At 41.4% G+C, this 23815-nt stretch overlaps 1 protein-coding gene across 1 annotated transcript in view; it reads left to right on the forward strand.

Annotated features, from left to right (window-relative positions):
• The first annotated feature begins 6336 nt into the window (after positions 1–6336).
• CHRM4 (cholinergic receptor muscarinic 4) overlaps positions 6337–23815 on the forward strand; it is a 41100-nt gene continuing 23621 nt past the window's right edge. Inside the window, exon 1 of the mRNA XM_075188207.1 lies at positions 6337–6485. Coding sequence (XP_075044308.1) covers positions 6446–6485 — 40 coding nt within the window. The 5' untranslated portion in view covers positions 6337–6445. The remainder of the gene's footprint in view (positions 6486–23815) is intronic.

Genomic DNA, 23815 nt, shown 5'->3' on the forward strand with positions numbered 1-23815 from the left:
GGGGGTGGGGGGGGGGGGGCAGGTGGGAGAAAAAGAGATGCATCATCCTGCTAAATAACCCCCACCCCACCCCCATAGTTGCCTCATAGCCCTTCAGTTCACTAGGAACTAGCTACCTTACTAGGGAATGAGGCACGAGGTGTATCCAACACTCTATGGAGGCAAACCAGGGGCAGATCTACCGTAGTAGCAGGAAGTGCTAAGGGGACCACAGCTCAGGGCAATTTCTCACCTCCTTCAGCTTACTGAAGCTCCCTCTTATTGTCAGGCTGTAGCTGCTATTATAGTACCCAAAACGTAGCCGCTGATTGGTTAACAACATAGTCGCCATCCTATTGGTTATGACAGCAGCCAAGCACTGATCAGTAAGGGGAGCTTCAGTAAGTTGGGGAAGTTGAGAAACTGTCTCTTATGTATATGAAGTTTATACCAAATGTTAATATAGGGCTCACAAAATATCTAACTCCATTGTGGGAGACAACGGATTAAAATAGATCCTATGAAAATACACACACACATATATATATATATATATATATATATATATATATATATATATATATATATATATATATAGTCCCTGTGCATTTGCAACAAGGCAACTCTGCTATACTCTAATTTTTTATTCTCTATAAGAAATAAATCGCCTCTCGTAATCTTTACACAGGTGATACGATTACTAATATTTAAAGAAAGAATATACAGCTAGCTGTACTTCAAGGTAACGTTTTTTTTTTTGTAAATGCAAAACAATACCCGGTGACATATATTAAATTAAAAAAAAAAGAAACATTGTTTTGAAACCTTACGGACCCTCTCTTTTAACAAGTAGGTTTTGATACCCCAATAATGCTGGCGGTTACCCATGGCGATATCCTCTGAACACACAAATTAAACCTGTTCACACGACAAGTCCAGGGATTAAAAAACACGCTACATCTGGGGCAGCGCACAAGACCCCACCTCCTCCCTGTTGTCACATTGAAGGATAACATTGTGTCATAATTAGACAAATTATCCAATATTAAAGCCTTACCATGTGCCTCTGCCTGGCCCAAGGGAATGTACATTACAAGGTGATTAGGGCAGGCAGAGAAACCATATTAGAACTTCAGGATGTCTCCGCTCCCTAGGGTGCCAGGAAACATCTATTTGTTAGAGACTAAAATATGGTGTTAATTCATTGCAGGAGGAGAGGAGGCTGCGAGTCTGATACGGCTATTACACTTAGGAACTGCGATCTCAAACAAACAAAAAGATTCTATGAATCCACATTACAATACAAGGAAAACCAAACAGAAGCTTATGAGTGCGATTAGTTTTATTTTTATATTGTTGCTGCCATTTGCTCAATTCAAAATAAAAAAAGTGAGTTATTGCAGAGAAGCTTCTAAAATGCTGTTGGTTAAACAGATACGTACAGTAAATTAGAGAAGTAACATGATGAGATTAAGGCTGGGTACACAATACAGAAAATGTTTCCAGATGCGTTATAGTTAACGTTTTTACCAACGACTGACAAAAAAAGTCCCGAACAGCATGATGATTCCTGTGTACACACTATACATGTTTTACCAGATCTGTGCCCTTCATCTGTCATAACCATCTGCTGAAAAGATTGTAGAGATCTATAAACATTGCTGGTCCTGAGTGCATACACACTGCAGGATTGGAACGACATTGTTCCATCGTTGAACGAGATTTTTTAGTTCGGTTTAAAAATCAAATGAAACGATCCGGTCGTTCTTCGTTGGAATGTACACACTAATGAGATATCGGGCCGAACGGTCGTTTAGCGTCCGATTGGCCCGATAATCATCTGAACACCCTGTAGTGTGTATCCAGCCTAAGACATATATGTCCGATTAAGCAATGAGTAGATTCTTTGTATTCTAATGTTTTATTGTGCATAATTACAAAATTATGACAGCAATTGGAAAACTAGTTAAATATAGCTGCAAAAAAAAAAAAAAAAAAAAATCTTTATTCAGGTAATTTGTTGAAGGAGATACTTACCTTCAGTATAACTCAGGATTATTTCAATGTTAACGAGTGAGAGTGCCCATATTGTTTATGCTGTTGAAGTGAAATATATATTACAGTGACCTCGATAACTCTGCAGTGTTCAATCAGCTGGTGACTGACAAATCAGGCATTGCTGTTGTGCTGAAAACTTTTCAAGCGGTCTTTCCTTGAGAATCATACATTGTAGTCAGTGATAAGGGTAAAGATCTCCTAAATAACTGGGGGCGGGGCTCGGTGAATCGCATCATCTGGCCCCGCCCCCTAACTTCACATAACCTTTCTAAGCCTATAATAATAGGGGACGGGGCCACTATGATGCTCCAATCGCGTCATAAGTCCCGCCCCCACCACCCAACTAAACACGCAGCTAGTAATCGGGAGGTTTGCCTGTTCTCCCGGACTCCCAAGAATTCGGGAGTCTCCCGGACATTCCGGAAGAGTAGGCAACTATGCTTATATCTAGTAAGATGTTGAGGACTATAATACTTACAAAGAATATTTATGTCAAGAATACACGTGGCTAGAAACACGCTGACATTTTTATTTATTTAAAATTATGGTGCAGAAAAGTTCCTGTCAACGGCATCACATCTCGCTAACATGGTGTATGGCGACAAGATGAAAATCAGTGGGGGGCATCTCTCAGCCCTCCGATCCTTCACCTGCGGCCTCCAGCTTCTCCCCGATTTATTATCAGATTTAAAACAGAGTTAATAATATTCCCACCCGCCAACAAGAGCATACCTGACATTTCTATCTCTGTTGATAACATGACCATAAATCCCACCCCACAAGCTCGCTGCCTAGGTGTAATCCTTGATTCACGCCTATCCTTTGTTCCCCACATTGACTCTATATCTAAATCATGTTACATACATCTAAAGAACATTTCCAGAATCCGCACATATCTCACACAAGACACTGCTAAAACCTTAATTCATGCACTAATCATCTCCCGCATTGACTATTGCAATTCCCTCCTTACTGGTCTTCCCAAAAACAGACTCAAACCCCTAAAATCTATTTTGCATGCTTCGGCAAGACTGATTTTCCTTGCAAATAGCTATTCCTCTGTTGAATCACTCTGTATGTCTCTACACTGGCTGCCTGTCTTCTACCGAATCCAATATAAAATACTTTTACTAACCTACAAGGCCATCAACAAAGCTGCACCAACATACATCTCCTCTCTTGTCTCAAAATATCTCCCAACTCGGCAACTCCGTTCTGCAAAAGATCTGCGTCTCTCATCCACCCTCATTACATCCTCCCATTCCCGGTTACAGGACTTTTTTCGGGCTGCACCCACTCTATGGCACTCTCTCCCTCGCACAATAAGACTCTCCTCTGGTCTACAAACTTTCAAGCGTTCTCTGAAAACCTACCTATTCAGACAAGCTTATAATATTCCTCAACCACCATCTTAACCTCACTACCTTTAGCCTGTTACACAATTTCACAGAAGACAACTACCCCCGGACCAACATTGTTGTGTGACAGGATCATTTAGCTTATGAGTCACCTTACCTTTGCAGTCTGGCTGGGCCAAGATGCAAAATGTATACTTAACCTCATGTGTCAATCTCCCATTGTCCCATAGATTGTAAGCTTGCGAGCAGGGCCTTCTCACCTCTTTGTCTGTTTTACCCAGTTTGTTTATTAGTTTATTATGTTTGTCCCCAATTGTAAAGCGCTACGGAATATGTTGGCGCTATATAAATAAATGATGATGATGATGGTTATAGAGGCAGATAGAGGTCTCTTTCTTTTATTAAATTGTTTTAACTTATTACTGAGATTAAGGGTAATGTGCTGACGTGTGGCCCCGAACTTTATCAGGTTGATCATCACTGCTGTGTTTGTTTTGAAATCAACAAAGTATACTGTAAGCTGTCAGAAGTGAGAAACTGAAAATGGATAAAAGCACAGTTGTAAAAATTTCTAGCAAAACGAAGCTATATGTAATGACTCTTTCCTGTATTTCAAACAGTTTTTTTTATTTTTTATGAAGGTACTTTGAAACATTCTATTTTTTATTTTATTTTTTAAACTATTATTTCATGAATGATGCACGTTAAACTCCTTTTAAAATTTTGTAGCCCTCTAGAAATGCTATAGAGAGCTCCTGATCAATATTAAAATGTTCTTTCGTTCTTACTAATGTTCCCTGACTTCTAGAGTCAATAATAATGATGACTCACCATGCCATGCATTATTTGTCACAAATCAATGGACATTTACAAGACCTGTAAAAAGACATAAGGGAAAGAAATCAACATAAATAACATGTTAAATTCTGATTCAAAGTTTTTCAAAAGTTAAAAAGGAGTTTAAAAGCGAATTCCTCTTTAAACCATTTAAAACAATAGGCCCCTCCTTACATCTCATTTCCTGGAATTAACCCTACACCTCTAGGACTCCCGTTTCCTGCGCTTTTGGGGCCCTTGATGTAATCAGGTTGAGGGCAAAAACTCCATGTAAAGCTAGGTACACACTACAGGGTTTTCTTCCAATAATTGTCTCAATCAGCCGACATACGACTGCTTGTTCAAAAGTCGGGTCAGTGTGTGCAGTGACACGATGGTCGAAAGTCTGCCCAAATGGACGATTGTCGCCTCATTTGGTTGGTCGTACTGTTTAATATTTTCGCTCCAATCTCGTTTCCGCTGTGTAGTGTGTATAAACTTCCGACCGATCCACAACAGTGAGTACAAAATTACAGTCATTGCTCACGACAACATGGCTGTAAAAAGTCGCTAAAGGGACGTCCGCTCTTCCCTTTATCGTCCTAAACAAGGCTAGTGTGTATGCAGTCCATGAACCGAGCGATCGGACCATCGGTCACATGTAAAATTGCTCGGCATAAAAAGTTGGTCGAAATTTCTGTAGTGTGTACGCAGCTTAAGTTGCAGCAGATTGCATAGTGGATGCACTTATCTTTTAAAGTCCCAACGTGCTGGGAGATAGCTTTTATAATAAAACAAATGAATCTAAAAGAAGCTGTACTGTAAGCATAAAGACTGACGTTAATAATCAATATCTAAATAGTGTGTGTGGATGATGATGTACGTATATATATCATCCTCAACATTTATTTATATAGTGCTAGCAGATTCCGTGTGTGTATATATATATATATATATATATATATATATATATAATTTTTTACCCACACACACTCTATTTGGCTACATGGCTGGTTTTAAATCTAAATCTTTGGGGATATCAGACATTATTGAGAGGAAGTATCAAACTGTAAAATGTCTTTGGAGTAAAAAAAAAATCTGCCACTCCATATTTGGTTTATGCCTGTGCCATATTTGGAGACTGATTCATCTCATCTGATCATAAAACAGCCATTCATCTTGTGTCTATTTGTACAGAAGTCTCAGCCATCTCTATCTATCTTCCCTGTTTGTAGAGAGGGTGCTGCCATTTAATGTAGCCTCTTCCCTGTCACAGTTGTGAGAAGCTTGGTGTGAATAGAACCTATGTCTGTGTATGGGGCTTGCCAGTGACTGAATAAGTGAGTATAAGGGGAGGGGGTTGTTGGAATATTTAAAAGATATTTATAATCTGTCAGCAGATGCTTTGCTGCTGATTTTCCTCCCAGAGAAGAAGGGGGGGGGGGGGGGAAGCCTTAGTGACAGTGGTTGTCTGAGCTTCTGGGATTACATCTGGCGCCCAAGAAATGATAAAATTATCATTTATTTTTTTTTCTTCCCAGAGAATTGCTCGCACGCGTCTGTGTAATCCTGGCGTGCTGTAAATGTGTTTAACTCTTTACATAGAACTTAATTATAACAGTACCCTGGAGTAGCCTAATTAACAAAATTACAATGGGAACATTAGACAGCAACCCAGGCATGTTTTAGCCTAACCCTTGCACTGCCAAAGTAACATCACGGAACGAGATTTTATATAAAAATTTATATATATATATATTATTTTTTTTTCAGAGTTAGGATGGATATTATAGAGATATATTTTGTGTGTCATTTTATTAGTATGGAGTTGAGAACTTTTTGCAAAGGACACAAATGCCCCCAGTCCTTCCAGTTACACCCTTCATGTGCCCATGGACCTGGCATTCCATCACAGCCCCCTTCCCATCCCTGGCACACCCACACCTATGTATGCCCCCTGTGCCATAGGGGGAGGTAGGCATGGAAGGGGTGGCACACACCCTCCTGCCAGATGCAGCCAGGTGGGAGCTGAGCTGGGGACCGCGCTGTGATTGGCGGACCGTCGGTGACGTCACGGATGCTTAGCCCCGGCCGGCCGGGGGTTGGGGGCAGTCGGTGTGCGGAGCTTGGGGGGAGCGGGTGGGAACCTGGAGTTCTCCGAGCACAGCGCGGGATGTCCGGCTGCAGGAAGTGTGTGTGACCGGGGGGAGCTGCACTAAAGTAGAGGGGACACCATGAGCTCCGAGGGAGGGGACCTCCCCTGGGAGAACACAGGTAAGTGCTGATCTGTGGGGTAACTACCTGTAGGGGGATCACTGGAGGGCTCTACTAGGTGCAGGTGTACCCGGGGTATTGGGCAATCAGGGGGAGAGTGAGAAGAGGAGATCTACCCTTTCCTGGTGGAACACACAGGTGCCCCTCTCTGGGGCATCAGCATTGGCAGGTTGGGAAATGAAACCGACAACCCAGCGTTGTCAGCCAGGATAGAAACAAATGGTATAACGTGGGGGGCAATATTAGGTTACCCAGCTAGGGTTTGCAGAATTAACTGTATAGGTTGTGAAATCGTTAATAATGTCCCTGTGTCAGGTAGTCATAGACCCCGTTGTGATGAAGTGGATGGGTTAGAACTTCAGACATCAGCTGCCTGTGTGCTGGGACTCAGTATATTGTGAGTACCAGGTAAACATGCTCTTATTTGGGAGCACAGAGGAAGGGGATATGCTGCTGAGAAGAAGTGATTACAACGATTTTTAAGATACTATTGAGAATTAGAAAACATCTGACGGCAGAGAAGAACCACTTAGCCCATCTAGTCTGCCCAATTTTTAACCTTTGGTAACCTCAACCGCTGTTTGATCCTTTTATAAGATATAATTTTGTGTATTGCAAGCATGTTTAAATTGCTCTACTGTCTTATCCTCTACCACCTCTGATGGGAGGCTATTCCACTTATCCACTACCCTTTCTGTGAAGTAGTTTTCCTAAAATTCTCTCCAGTGTCAGTACATGTCCTCCTGTTCTAATATTTCTCTTTCTTAGAAGAATATTTCCCTCCTGTACCTTGTTAAAATCCTTGATATATTTGAAAGAATAGGAGAAGCAATAAATACATAGTTAGTGGAGAGCAATGTATGTGACATCAGTGTTTAGTTAGATAGGAAGGCAGAATAATGTTAGTAATGAGAAAAAGGTGGGCAACTACCTAAACTGGGCTATGTTATAGAATTGGGCACAAAAATCCCATAATAAGTGAAATCAGAGTCAGCTAGATCTGGAGCCCGTGGATAGGATACGGTCATAAAGCAGTGGCACACGCAGGGGGGGTTACTGAGTCTCTAGAAACACCCCCCCCTGCGCTAACTAAGTGGCCACTGTCCTATACAGCAGCCGCGGCGCTGTCAAAGAAGCGTCCGCGGCGGTGCTGTATCGTATACAGCACTGCCGCAGACGGTTCTTAGACAGCACAGCGGCTGCTGTATAGGACAGCGCTGGCGAAATGGAGCATTGCGCAGCAGCTCTCTCGGTTTGTTTGTTTTTTGGGCCGGCGGGGAGAAACCCCCCCCGAAAATCTTCGGTGCACCCCTGTAAAGGAGGGTATTTTTTATTGTGGCTAGATTATGGTCTTGGGGAACCTGGGGTGTGGCAGGTATACTGTACATCAAATAGGTGTACATGGCATTAGCTCATAAGAATTTTATGTCTGCAGTTTAAAATTAACAAATAAATCTCAAGTTAGCCGTCATCATGTAGGCGATGCATTAGATTTCAGTTTAGCATTAGGGAAGCAATACACTTGTCAAGCAAAGTTCTTTTAGTGAAGCAAAGTCAAAATATTATCCCAGGAGATGTCTAGGGCAAATATTGCATTTTATAAGAGGGGCTATGCAAAAATTGGAGGGGGATGTGATCTGAGGACATATCTTTGTAAAGAATAACTGCATTACAGCAGACTAGGAATTGCATTATACCTATTGAAAGATATATCTAATACAAATTGTAAGAGAATTGTGCAAGTATTGTATGTGAAATGATGCAAGGGAATTGCATTACGCATTTGCAAGTCTGATAGTGTGCAGGTGAATTGCATTTTATGAGGGCAGGTTTGAGAGACTGCTAAATAATTTCATATAGGTGACCAGAACTAGTATGGAATTGCATCAACAAGTCTAAATTGGTGCAGCAGAAATGCATTATATAAGGGCAGTTCTGAGAGAGTGCAGGGAAATTGCATTATATGTAAACATATCAGTGGGGTATTATATGAGGGTAAGTCTAAAATGGAGCAGAAAAAAAATATTGCATTATACATGGGCAGGTCGGAGTACATGAGAATTGCATTATATGTGGGCAGGTCCGAGGGAATGCACGATAATTATATTATATGTTTAACAGACTTAATACATAGTTCAGGGGAATTGCATTATATGTGAATAGGTCTGAGATGGTGCAGGAGAATTTCATTATATGTAGGCAGGTCTCAGAGAGTGAAGAATAATCACATTATCCATGGACAAAACCTAATATGAAGTGCAGGGTAATTGCATTATACATTTCCAGTTACAAGAGAGTGTATGATAGTTGCATTATTTGCACATAGTTTGTGAGGGCGGGTGAATTACATTATATGTAGACAGTCTGCAAGACAGCAACATGCGTGTTTTGGGCAAGAAGACCTCAATCATACTTTTGCTTTATGGCATGTTTCGCTACATACATTAGAAGTGCACATGTTTAGGGAACATGCCCTCCACGTGTTTCTTAGGAAACTTGCATGGAAAAAAATATACTTAGACAAGCGTGCATGTGGATGAAAAGGTGGGACAAGCGTGCATGTGGATGAAAAGGTGGGACAAGCGTGCATGTGGATGAAAAGGTGGGACAAGCGTGCATGTGGATGAAAAGGTGGGACAAGCGTGCATGTGGGACAAGTGGGCATGCATAAAAACTTCACTAGCATCATATGTTGGCAGGTCAAATAGAGTGCAATGTGTCTATGAACAGGGCTAATATAAAAGCATATTATGGACAGAAACTGTGGATGGAGCGCTGTAATGGGCATGCCCTCAGGACCTGCTGTGTTGGGGTGACATTGGAAGGACTTCTGGGGGTGGATGACTGTTTTGAGGGAACACATTATGGAGAAAGCATTTCATTGGCTTTTGACACGCAGGTGATTGAGTGACGCGTTAACATAACATACGCACTAATTGTTAACAAAGTGCCAAATAATCCATTTATAAAGCAAATACTCCTCCATCCTGTTACACATCACAGAGATAAGAGGTACATGAGACCAGCTGCAGTTGGTCCAGAGATAGGTCGGCAAAATGCCCACAGGGCTTACAGTCTATGGAAAATATTTGAACACCATGTGGTATGGGCGATGCAGTAAGGGTAATTTACGAGTTGCAAAAAGTGTGGTGCTCCTACTCGTCCGCGAAAGTGTATCTCTATGTGCACACCCTCGTCCCTGTCCTTGGACCGGTCCCGGATAACAACAACAACTCTGCTCCTAGCTTTGCAATTATACCTGGAGATGTGATGGAAAGAAGAAAAACATACAAAATCCAACCTATTTACACTTTAAGACAACCCCATTCATTCATTATCATTTATTTATACAGTGCCAGTCATATCACACAGCAAATGTAATCACTGACATCAGTCCCTGCCCCAGTGGAGCTTACAATCTATATTCCCGTCCGGTTTTTAGACTGTGGGAAGAAACTGGAGCACACAGAGGAAACCCACACAACACGGGGGGGGGGGGGGGGGGGGGGTCATATCAACTCCAGACAGACAGAGCCCATTACCCCAGCACGGTGAAGCAGCAATGCTAACCACTGTGCCACATGCTACCCACTTAATTGGTAAACTGACAGCAGATCTTGGTGTGCTGTCTGATATTGGGAGATAGACCACATGAGCTCTACAATGGTTTAAAAAGGATCATTTCATACACAACCATTCCCCACCCCCCAAATGTTGGCAGCGGAAATGTTATGCATGGTTTCGGCACCATTAATAAAAACACAATCCCAAAATGGGATTTATCCATGCGTGCACTAATTGGCTTCGCATGGTTCAGTATCTGCATTTTAATTACAGTTGCTGTTCCTTGATCCCGGCAATGAATACAGCAGTGTATTGATCAGGTTTATGTACATATACAGCTGGGCATGAACAGACACTATCTCTCTGGTTGGAAGGTCATGCTGAGAGTTGTAGTTCAGCTACTTCTGGAGAGAAACAGGTTATCTATCCATGCTCTAGAGGTTTTATTCACTCCATGTGAAGTGTTGTGTTATACCTTTTATAGAGCAGGATAAAGTTGAAAATACATGAGTAATATTTATATGTAAATCACATCATTTAATACTATGCTGTCTTCAGCTCTCATAACTGTTGAAAAATAGATCTTCTAGGTCTATGTCGCACTGCTGCGTCCACCATGTGCAGTATTTTCAGAGACCGCTACCGGTTACATTATTAAAGTGTGAATGGACAGTAATAATGATTGTCATAGGGATGTGCGGCCTGACAGCAGAATTTTGAAAGGCAAATCACCACCTGGCTGTAAGTCATCATTTATTTATATAGCGCCACTAATTCCGCAGCGCTGTACAGAGAACTCACTCACATCAGTCCCTATGGAGCTTACAGTCTAAATTCCCTAATATAGACACACACAGACAGACAGACTAGGGTCAATTTGTTAGCAGCCAATTAACCTACCAGTATGTTTTTGGAGTGTGGGAGGAAACCGGAGCACCCGGAGGAAACCCACGCAAACACGGGGAGAACATACAAACTCCCCACAGATAAGGCCATGGTCGGGAATTGAACTCATGACCCCAGTGCTGTAAGGCAGAAGTGCTAACCACTGAGCCACCGTGCTGTAAATTCACATGTACATACAAGCACAATAGTGCATATCGTGGATCTCCTCACAGAAGCTTTCGTGGTTATACTCACTCAACCAGTTTGATGCATTCTCCTGCACTACTTGTGAGGAGATCCAAATACTCACTACAGGTGCTGCTACAGAGTGTGTAAGAACCACCGATCTAGTATCCTATTACTAACGGTGGGTTACAGAGCTGTAGACCACACAGTCCTTGCAATAGAAGTCAGTTTTCAACTATTGACTGACTGCTAGGCCCACTGCATCATATATGAAGGGTTAACACCAGGTCACAAAGAATTGCTCCAAATGTCTGCATCGAATCAGACTCAAAAAATAAACTGTGGTTGCTGAGTCAGCAGCTCAATACCTACTAACATTATAAAATGCAAACTTGGGATAAAATAATCCCGCTCCACCAAAATATGCCCCTCAAATGTCCAAGCACACGCACATTACTGCAAAACCATACCCACTTCATGATCACCAGGCAACTCCTCAAAATCAGGACTAATGATAGGCATGTGAAAATAGTCTGATTTACCCACATTAAATAATCAATGTTACCAAAATGCTCTTAAGTCATATAAAACTACACACATGATGGATCAGAAATAAAAGTGGACATATTGAGCTTTTACATGTGGTAAAATGAACAAGAGGGACAATAAATGCTTAAAATACCTTGTATACCTGAAAAGGTAACTCTGTATTCAGTCCATCATACAATCCTGTAATGCCAGAACAGGACCTACTCCACTCTGTGCTCCCACCTCATTTACTATTGCAGCAACCTGTGCTTAATTAACTGATTGATGCTTAACTCCTCTTTTCTCAATTAATTCAACAAATGTAACTGCAGTACTAAAGAACGGGTAATGTGTATTATATGTGGAGTAAACACATCTGAGAAACACGGAGAAACACTAAGGGGTATATTTACTAAACTGCAGGTTTGAAAAAGTGGAGATTGTTGCCTATAGCAGCCAATCAGATTCTAGCTGTCATTTTGTAGAATGCACTAAATAAATGATAACTAGAATCTGATTGGTTTGCTATAGGCAACCATCTCCACTTCCCCCAAACCTGCAGTTTAGTAAAGCTAGCCCTAAATGTGCGATGTCACCCAGTTGAGATCAGTTATTCTGATTGATCTTATGGATCACCTGACACAATTAATATTTACCTAATGTTAATAACTAGAAATGAGGCAATGGGGCCAAATTTATATTGATCCTTTTCCCTCCCCCTCCCCCCCCCCCCCCGGGCTGGGTCCCATAGTGGGCTACTTTGGGCTGGGTCACTGGCATTTTTTTTCCTTTAAAATATTCCTAATAGGCTGCTGAGTCGAATCTTGCCCCCAGGGCTAAATTGCCAGCCCTCCCCTGCTCACCACATACACTCTCAGGGGCAAAAGCAGGATGTAGAGGGGAGTTTCCACACCACGCTGCCAGTGGGCGTGACCAGCATGCATGGGGGCGTGGCTATAATTTTAGACAGTGCTTGGCTGCTCTCCAACTCTTTCTATCCCCATAATATACATGGGCAATGCTGCGTGCACTACTGTTAGGTGCACGCAGCTCTCCCTTTTCATGCAGAGCCGTGTGAAGCAGGGGGCAGGGTCCAGCCACCTCAATTATACAGTGCCCCAGGCTTGGATGGGGGTTTCCAGGCACTAGGAAATCCCCTCGGTTTGCCTATGACTCTAGGGTGCAAGAGAGGTGTGTCCACTTCAAGCTTTCTTTCCACATATACCTATACACATATACACACACATACGGTGGTTGAAGTGGACATTTAAAACTGGTGGTATGAAAAATGTAATGTGATAATTTTACAATGAAGACAGTAGAAGAAGTACGATACACCATATACCTCCTATATATATATCTATCTATATATATATATATATATCTATCTATATCTATATATATATATATATATATATATATATATATATATATCTATATATATATAAAACTTTGTTTTCTACAATTTTTAAAACTAATTGAGTCTTTAGTGTAATTATAAGGTCATTTCTCATCTTTGTGGTTTTATAGAATAAAAAGTAAAATATATTTAAAAAAACCATGATCGATGACAGTGGGATTGGTGAATTTTCAGTCTCATGAAATTAATTGCTTATCCCATTAAAATCTATAAGAGGAGATTAATCGCCTGAAGTTCACGCAGAGCGATTAAACTCTGTCATTGTTGTCGGGCCGAAGAAGATCATTACACTACAAAGCAATTAAAATTCACTTGTGTAGCAGAGCACATAGGAAACAATGTGTAACAAAACGAGGGCTCTCTATTCTCAGAGTATACACTTGAGACTGGTGATATTTACTTGCACAGTTTAGCCTATCCCTTGGAAGTCTCTTATTCAATTCTTCCCATTTTAAGACTTAACAAAATCACACACACAAAAAAAAATTTGAAGAGATGAGAAATAAAAAAATAAAAATTTAAATTTATAGATAATCTGCATCTATGGTAACATTTGCTGTACAGAACTGTCAACTCTATTCAGTTTTGATAAGTAGACATTAAAATAGACATCTCGGGAAGAATGAATAAAGATTGACAAATACACGACTGAGTACCATGTAGGTGGGAGTTGGGAATAACAGAACATTTTCTATAAGAGCTCAGGTAATCTCTCCGCAGCAAAGTGACTGAACAAAGTGCGAGAAAAAGAAAAGTTTTTTTTTTTTCAAATATTCTTTATTATAAGTGTATTGCAAAAAAAAAAATATCTCTAAAAATGTTATATATGCCTAATGGTTTGCACATTGCAAAAGTTCTACAAATGTCTCACCCGTCATAGGAAATGCATAAACTTAAAATGTGGTTTGCATGCACTATGTAAAATAGGTGGTTGGCGTTGCAAAGAGATTACTTTTGAACAAATCTCTCTCAGATATGGAATTACTCTTGTGTTATGCTATCCATGCCCTGCTGCACGTGCATGGATACTGAAATATGTTGTGTCACTAAAATTCATCATCACCATTTATTTATGTAGTGCACTGATTCCACAGCGCTGTACAGAGAACACATTCATATCTGTCCCTGCCCCATTGGAGCTTACAGTCTAAATTCCATAACACACATACGTACTCAGACAGACAGAGGGAGACTAGGGTCAATTTTGATAGCAGCCAATTAACCTACTAGTATGCTTTTGGAGTGTGGGGAGGAAACCGGAGCACCTGGAGGAAACCCACGCAAACACGGGGAGAACATACAAACTCCACACAGATAAGGCCATGGTCGGGAATTGAACTCATGACCCCAGCACTGTGAGGCAGAAGTGCTAACCACTTAGCCAACGTACTGTCCACAAATTAAACTATAATCTAGGGCACATGCAGGGGGCGGGACCTAAATAAAGCATATTTATGACCTCATCACGTCACCAAAGCCCCGGTCCCGTCCACTTGACTAGGAAGTGGCCAGGATGCGGGAGGACAGTCTGCTGTCTTGGAAGTCCAGGAGAACTACTCGAAATTTGGGAGACACGCGAACATTTTGGGAGAGTTGGCAAGTTGATAAGCGGAGCCTCACCTTTGACCAGATTACAGCTGTAGGTCATATATAGTGCCGACAGCCGGGATAGGAGCGAGATGTCAGTGTTAGACTCAGATCTTCATATCGGTTTCTGTTAAATCAGGAACTGTATTTACCATATACATATCGAGAGGGAGTTTGAGTCTCCTGTACGTTTCTACTACCATAGATGACAGTGCTCTCCTCTCCTGGCTGGGGGTGGCCAGTTTGGTAATGGTAGCCCACCAAAGAGGTTGCTGGGGCGTGTCCCTAAGTGGTACTTTAGGACAACCACGATGGCTAAAGATTTACGCAACTCAATATTAAATTATACATTATTTTATCCAGGATACACATTTGGTTATTTGGACGACAGACAGGCAAACAGTACTATGTTCGTGCTCTCTAACTGCAAAATAAAGTGTTAGCTCACCTACCTAGAGATCCTGGGGGGGGTATATTTACTAAACTGTGGGTTTGAAAAAGTGGAGATGTTGCCTATAGCAACCAATCAGATTGTAGCTGTCATTTTGTAGAATGTACTAAATAAATTACAGCTGGAATCTGATTGGTTGCTATAGGCAACATCTCCACTTTTCCAAACCCGCAGTTTAGTAAATCTAGCCCTACGTCACTTATTGCCTTGTGCCTGATCTCCTGCATTATTATTAAATATATTGCTTTTCCTTTCATGCTTTCATATCTAATGTTTAGCTATGTATTTATATAATATAAAAGAGATGTTAATTTTCGGTGCACTGCAATACAGCTCTATGCATTGGATACACTTGTATGCAGAGAGCAGATTTGTGTCGTATTCTAGACAGCGGCAAATCATTAGGGGTAGAAACGATAGCAAATGTTCCGTGGCCCAGAGAGTACGGTGCTGTTATTTTTTCCCCTTTGCCACGGCAGGATTGGAAGCACTACCTTGTAATTAGTAATATTGGAACCATTTTAGCCGATGTTAATGTTATGTAAACTTAAACACAATTGAAGCTTTTCATGTAACTCAAAGTGAGCTCCATCTTGTGTAAAGTGCAAGAATTTATTGCAAATTTTCAAACTGACAAACCAGTTCGAGACCTAATAAATTTCCTGCATTTACTAAACGACTGTGCTGGGTGACCCCCAGATAGGATTTTGCCCAGGGCACTTTAGCTACACCGACCCCCCCCCCCCCTTCAAAGGTCAATGAGCAACTCTACCTGTTGATATTGACAATATAAAGACATAGCTAAAAAGCATATAAAGTGTATTTAGTTAGACAGAAGAATTAAAGTCATCTCTGAAGGTGAAAATCTTAGTTTATGATTCAAGTCAACTGAACGTGGCTCAGTGGTTAGCACTTCTGCCTCACATCACTGGGATCATGAGTTCAATTCCCAACCATGGCCTTATCTGTGTGGAGTTTGTATGTTCCCCCCCGTGTTTGTGTGGGTTTCCTCTGGGTGCTCCGGTTTCCTCCCACATTCCAAAAACATATTTGTAGGTTACTTGGCTGCTATCAAATTGACCCTAGTCTCTCTCTCTCTGTCTGTGTCTATGTTAGGGAATTTAGACTGTAAGCTCCAATGGGGCAGGGAATGATGTGAGTGAGTTCTCTGAACAGCGCTGCGGAATTAGTAGCGCTATATAAATAGCTGATGATGAATAAACAAAGCAGGAAAAAAAATAAACATAATCACGGTACTCTGAATAATGTTCAGGAAAAGCAGATGGATGCAGCCGATTAGATAGAACACAACTAATAAGAGAAAATAATGTAATATGTTTTACGCAATAGATGCCTGGTGCAAGAAATGATACATATGGCAAATGTGTGACTGAGTGCGATTTATAATTAAATATTTTCACTCAAAGACATTTGTGTTCAGTGTGTTTGATGAAGATGATATGTCAACCTCTTCCAGCTCTTGTTTTATTTCTATACCCCGTGGCTTTAACTGTAAAATATATGAATCACACACAAGTCACATGACATTATCTTGTACTGTCTAAGCAACATATGTGCAGATTTATAGACGGATACATAGATATGTAGAACGATCAAAAGAAAAGTCGTGTTCTTATATTGTTATCGTATTCGTAAGATGCTATGAGAAAGCCGATGTAACCAGTCGTTACCTTGTATACTCATTGTAAAGTGTCGTTGGTAATCACATACTGTGCTAGGGCAGGGTTCACGTATATCATACAACTTGGCATTTTTTTATTTACGTGGATATAAAGCTGTAATGTGGGGTATGTCGTTTCATTTAAAAAATCTGCCTGCTTTGGTGCCTTTTAGTGTCCCTCTTTCTGACCCGGTTTCTTCTTTGGTTCTTTTATTAGAAATAAAAGAAAAATAAGTACAAACATATCAACTGGGGAGCCATAATCATCTTTCAGCAGCCTCCCCAATCCCCTTTACCACAGTCACTCATCCAGAGGGCTGTCATGGGCTAACACTAAGGACCACTAAACCTTCAAATGGAAATAGTCAGATATGAACCATGAAAGTCAACTGCATTGCTCAGTGGTAACCAGACATTCCACCGGTGCCATTAAACGTTACAGTATTACCTCTGCGTCCCACTTTACAGCTGAAATTTCTCTCACACATCTCGGACAATGTCTGAAGCTGCAGTCATTTGAGCTGCTGTGACATCACTGCCGCCACCCCCCTTTGTATGAATCCATCAATCCACACTGCATTTCTGCAAAACAAGTCTGCAAAGCTGTCAGTTTCAGTGGTGCATGTTCTTTCAGAGAAGCCCCTCTTAAAGCAGCGTTCCGGATTCACTCACTGACCTGCTCTTGACGGTTCTTGCAGGGGATCCTTCGTCTCTGTAGCATAGCACCAGGAAAGGATTATCGATCACCATTCTAAAATGATGTCTGAGAAAGGTGTGAGCGGGAGGACCAAGCATGGTGCTTGTGGCTTCTTATTGATCCGTATTGCCTCACGCGCATGCAATGTAGCACAGCATTGGTTTTGTCATTAGCGGGGTACTACCGAGACAGAGGAGTGCTGGGAAAACTGTTTAATCATTCAGTTCACACTCAGAAAACACTGGATATATATGCCAAATAGCAGAATTTAACTAAACTAAATTGAGCTCCTAACGTCACATTCAGTAGTTTTATGAAGCAGCCATGTAAAGGTGATCCGTCACCTACACAAAATGAGGCTGCTATTTTGTGAGCTGAACCAGTGTTCATCATCATCATCACCATTTATTTATATAGTGCCACTGATTTTGCAGCGCTGTACAGAGAACTCATTCACATCAGTCCCTGCCCCATTGGAGCTTACAGTCTAAATTCCCTGACATACACACACACAGACAGAGACTAGGGTCCATTTTTATTTTTTTTTGATAGCTGCCAATTAACCTACTAGTATATTTTTGTGTGGGAGGAAACCGGAGCACCCTGAGGAAACCCACGCAAACACGGGGACACGATTATGCAACTCTAGTGTCTAGTCATCACTGAGGCATGAGGTGCAAAGTGTCTCATGTCTCTGTGAGTTGACTAGTTAAATGTTGATTGTCCATTTTACGTTTTTACAGCTAAAAGTCACTCGTATAATAATTGTCTCTATGCCACTGCAATGTTAACTTTTTTTTTACTAAAAACCAGTTAATATTTACTTCATACATCAATGTTGGAAAAGAGTGAACTATAGCAGGAGAAATAAGAGGTGATGAAATTGCTGGAGAGGCATTTAGATAGTAAGATACTGGTGCGCCTGCTTTTCTTTTCACAGTTGCGGATAGCCAATCTGTCCGCATCTGTTCTGCATCTTCTTATCCTGGGTCAAGTGCTGACAATGGCCTGGCAGTCTTATTGAAGTACTTTCTCTGTGTCTCCTGGTGCTGCTCTCTCTTATTACATATATATTGCAAAGGGATCCTCACTGGCAGTAACTTATATGGTATCCGTGGGCTCAATGATTGTAATATTCCGCTCATTAGTGATTGAACGGGTGAAATCCTTCCTAAAGTTGGTGTGTTTCTGTAGTTCATAAATCCTAGCTATGGATGTTGACAGATTTCATTGTACTCTTTGAGAATGTTCTTGACAATGCTGAGGTTTTTTTCGGCCAGACCACTTGAGTGGGTGAAGTATGGACTGGAGGGGTTGTGTTTGTTTTTATTATTATCATTTATTTATAAGGCACCACATAATTCCACAGCACCGTACAGGGGAGGAAGAACAAAATGAACAATCATTACGTAAGGTAGAACATGAAAACAAAAAGTGGATCTGCAGAGGCATAGGAGCATAAGACAAACCTAAGCAGGAGTATCATAATGTGAGATGGAAACCATGCTGAAGGTGAGGGAGAAGGAGGATAAGGTAGGGAAGGGAAGAGTACAAGAGAAAGGAAGACTCTACTCATTAGAGTTTACATGCTAATTGGGAAGGGCTGACAGAAGACGGGGTGACGTGGAGTTGGGACATGGATGTAGAGAGGTTGGGCAAGTAGTGGAGGAGCTAGGTTGTGGACTGATAGGCTTTGATGAACAGTTGAGTTTTCAGTGAGCGTTGGAAGCATTGGTGGTTGGTGGATGGTCTGAGTAGTAGTGGTGTTCTATAAGTGTGCAACAGCACAGGAGAAGTCTTGGAGGTGGGAGTATGAAGTGGTTATTAACAGGGAGGAGAGGTGGCAGTCAATAGCAGAGGGGAGAAGGCAGGAAGGGGTGTGGAGGGAGATGAGGTTGGAAACGTAGGTGTGGTACAAGAGGCTGAGAAATTTGTAGGTGAGGAGTTTGAATTGGATCCTGTAGGGGATAGGGAGCCAGTGTACCAATTCGCAGAGATGAAAGGAAGAAACAGAGCATCAAGAGAGGACAATAAGCCTAGCAGCAGCATTGAGGTTAGATTGGATGGAGAGAGGTGGGCAAGAGGGAGGCCAGACAGGAGGACGTTGCAGTACTGGAGGCAAGAGATGATGAGGGAGTGGATAAGATAATTTGTGGCTTCAAGGATGAGAAAGGATCTAATTCTGGAGAGGTTGTGGAGGTGGAACCAGCAGGTTTTGGAGAGGGAGTGAATGGGGTGGGTAAAGGTGAGGGAAAATTTGAGGATGCCACCTGGGCAGTGAACTTGAGGAACAAAGGAGAGTGCTGTGTTGTCAATGGTGAGGGAGGGTTGGGGACCCTGGAGGGAAGATAATGAGTTCAGTTTTGGGCATTTTGAGTTTGAGACATCCAAGAGAAGATGGCAGAGAGACAGATGGACATGCAAGAGATGAGGCAGGGGGAGATGTCAATGCAGGATAAGTAAATTTGTGTGCCATCTGTGTTATATGTGGTATTGCAAACCATAGGAGCTATTTAGTTCACCAAGTAAGGAAGCATACAATGAAAGAAAAGAGGGCAGAGGACAAACTCTTGTGGGACCCCGATGAGTAAATGGAGAGGAGGAGCCAGAGATAGATACAGAGAAGTAGAGGTAGTAATGGTTGAAGGCGAACCAGGAGAGAATGGTGTCGCAGAGGCAAATGGAGGGAATCAGGAGGAGAAGATTGTCCATAGTGCCAAAAACCGCAGAGAGAGATCCAGGAGAATGAGCAAGGAGAAGTGACCCTTGGATTTGGCTGGAAAGAGATCTTGGAACAGTGTTTGACTAGTTAGTGACTTTGCCAATGGCTGTCTCTGTGGATGGGACGGATGTCAGATTGGAGTGGGTCGAGGAGGGTGTGAGAGAAGAGGAAACTGGTGAGGACATTATAGACCGTCCACTCAACTAAATTGAAGGTGAAGAGGAGGAGAGAGATTGGACAGTAGTTAGAAAGAGACAGGGTTGAGAGAGGGTTTTTTATGAATGGATGAGACAAGAGCGTGTTTATAGGAAGAAGGTGAAGATGCCAGTAGAAAGAGGTAAATTGAAGAGGTGGAGGCAGGTGATGAGAGAGGTAGCAAAGGGATGAGAGGGGATAGGGTCAAGGGGGCAGGACAACAGAGGAGTGAAGTCCTCGTTCCCAGACATGGGGAAGGAGCCCAAGGTAGGTGGACCAGAGTGGAAGGGTAAGGTGGGAGGGTCCTGACTGAAGGCGATTTCATGGGGTATGAAGCCAAATTTGGAGGTGAAATAGGTGACAAATGCTTTGGGGAAGAGGGAGGTGTTTAAAGCTATAAAGATGATGCATACTAAGGACCATTGTCTGTAATGAAATCATCAAGCATATCACCCAGTATTGCTTGGAGATGTATTATTACTTTGCCAGCTGTAAGCTTTTGTGGCTTGGTAATTTCAAAATATCTGCTTTTTTCCCCCTACAATTTGGAAAGTCTCCTCATTCCTTGTGAACAGGACTATTCCTAAAACTTGCTAGCGCCATTCTTGAATGTCTCAAGTCATCTGTTGTGCTTTGATGTTTTTCAGTTTATTTGACGTCTTTGAAAATTTGCTAAAAACTTCACAACATCATTGATTCGCTGGCATCTCTTGGTCAACACTGTTACCAGGTGACCATAATGTCACCTGGGAACAGGTGACCATGATGTCACCTGAGAACAGGTGACATCTAGTCTTTGGTTGTGGAGTTCACTTTCTTACATTGTCGGTATCAGTTTGTTTAGTGCTTCATCCTCAGCTGTTGCCTTTTGTATGGCTAACACTGGGCGGTGTGCCATAATGCTTTGCACTTGTTCATCCAGTATTGGTTCCCCATGTTCATCCTTTCTTTGTGGGAAAGCCCTGGATAATATATCCAGGATGTATTTAATTGGTTTGTATTGCACTGATAAGTAAAATGGCATAAGTCTATAGTACACGTAGAGAGGTGGAATGGGGGAGAGAAGGGACAAAGCAACAACACATCTCAAAGTAATACTGGGGGGCACATACTGTGCCCCCAGTATTGCTTTGAGATGTGTTATTGCTTTGCCAGCTGTATTTGCAACACCTGGTATCATGCATAGGAATCGCAGACATGTATTAAATTCAGAAATGATTACATGATGGGAAATGATAAAAGTATAACAAAAACTCTTCTCTGTTAAGAAACGTTCAGGAGAGACAAGGATGAGAAGGTTTATCTTAGAGTTTAACTTGTAAACTTTTTCTGCTTTTTTGATTGATAGAAATTACCTTCATTCCCACCCCATCCAAATAAAAATCATGTAGTAAAAGTCATTTTTACTAGAAATTTTTAATCCACAGCACTTATTTTTTCCATAATACAAATTTACTTGCACCTAATAACAGGATAAGTGGGCATTCAAGCTCGACATTAATATGGTGGCGCTCTACAAATAACTTATAATCACAATAGGTTCCTATGGCCATTTTACTTTACATAGCATCCCGGTTTTGCAGTTCAAAATTATAGGGGTGTTATAATAATGGAATAAGAGACCTTATTTACAAAATAGACAGAATACACTTGTGTACAATTCATTGTATGGTGGAAATGTTCTGTGCAGCTTTATAGCGTTTCCAATGATGAGTTTCATTTGTCAAATGTAGCAAATTTCTTGCTGTCAATATTATGGTATTGATAAATACAATAATTACCCTTTAATGTGAATCTGTCACCTGTCGCTCCTTCTAAACTCCTCTCGCACCTCCAAAAGTGCAGCCAACATCACAGTTTAAAAATCTCTGCATCATATGGGGGAAGGTTTGGAATGTGCTAACTAGGGACGCAAGCAGATGAGTTGTTTCATAAAGGACATGTTTCAAGGACGCCTGAAATTGACAAATTGAGGGGAGAGCATAAGTCTGCGAGATTATAGTTCTTTTGGGACAAGGCTGCAGGAATAGGGCACGCAGCACACTGACTGTGAGCCTCAAGCATCCGAGGGGCTTCGTGAATACATGGTAGGTTTCATAATATCTTCAGATATTTTTTAATTAGCGATGGCATTTTCTTTTTAAATGGTAACTTAAGCAAGCTGAATGTCGAGGCCCCCCTTCCTGCTTTTCCACCCCCGAGCATGGCATTTATAAGCCTAAAAGGAAAAAAAAAATGTTCTTTGGGAATAAACATTTCACTGCAAAGGTTGGGAGTTCCTGATTCTAATGGTAAGGCTGTGTTTACCGTATAGCCGACTAAGCAGATGTCTAGCGGCATGGTTTAGGGAGTAACATATCATTTTGTTAATTTCATTTGTATTTAATTGGTAGCAGTGGTTCTCTTATGCATTATGGTTTTCTGAATTGTCACTAGGCAGTTGGAGGGGTGGTCTTTTTACAGCGAGTTACCTGCTGAAATGGAATTGGAGACCTTCAGCTTGAGATGTTACAATGCAACCATCAGAAAAGTCATCCTTGAAGGGAAATCAATATTGCAAATACAGACGCTTGATTGTCCGGTTACAGGGGAGAAAGTTCCAAAATCAACAATATCACTGGGTCCAGATGGTTGGGAGCTGGATGTCTCGGAGAATTGGCATCATAGCTAATAGAGCAATTCAGTAATTATAAGAGAACTGTAATATCCTGTTTTGATTACATCTACATCCTCCTATTTCTAAACAACAATTTTTTAAACAATACCCTCTATTCATAGTAATATCATAAAGTACAGGCTGTGAAAGAGGTTTCTCAGAGTGGATCCAATCATTTACAGTGGAGGCAGACACTTTGTAGCCTGAACCAATATTCATGTAATGTAGATTATCAACTCAAAAGCACTAGTAACCCTATCCCTAATATAACTATATTTGGTAGGACAATCACCTATCGGTGGCCTGTTGGTATGTAAGCATGGTTTGGGCTTCGGTAAACAAAGAGACATGTAGTTCCATTAGTGGAAATAGGTCTAATCACTCTAGTTGATAAAGTAATGTAGGGGGAGGGGGGGGGGGGGGGGGGGGGGTCAATGGGTGCAACCCCACCTGATCTCTCCTGGCTAATCACATTCCACCCCAAGGAATCAACAGATATGCTCCCATTTGGTTTTTTTTTAAAAAAAATTAGCTAAATTCGGACAACGATAATCAATTTGAAATGTTTGAGCTTAAGGATTATGGGCCTGATTCATTAAGGAAAGTTAAGTAAAAAAAATTGAGTAAGTAGTCTCCTGGACAAAACCATGTTACAATGCAAGGGGTGCAAGCTAGTTTTCTGTTTTGCACATAAGTTAAATACTGTCTGTTTTTTCATGTAGCACACAAATATCAACTTTATATTTCAGTGTACAAAT

This window comes from Mixophyes fleayi, chromosome 10 (genome assembly GCF_038048845.1).
Source record: "Mixophyes fleayi isolate aMixFle1 chromosome 10, aMixFle1.hap1, whole genome shotgun sequence".
NCBI classification, from domain to species: Eukaryota; Metazoa; Chordata; class Amphibia; order Anura; family Limnodynastidae; genus Mixophyes; species Mixophyes fleayi.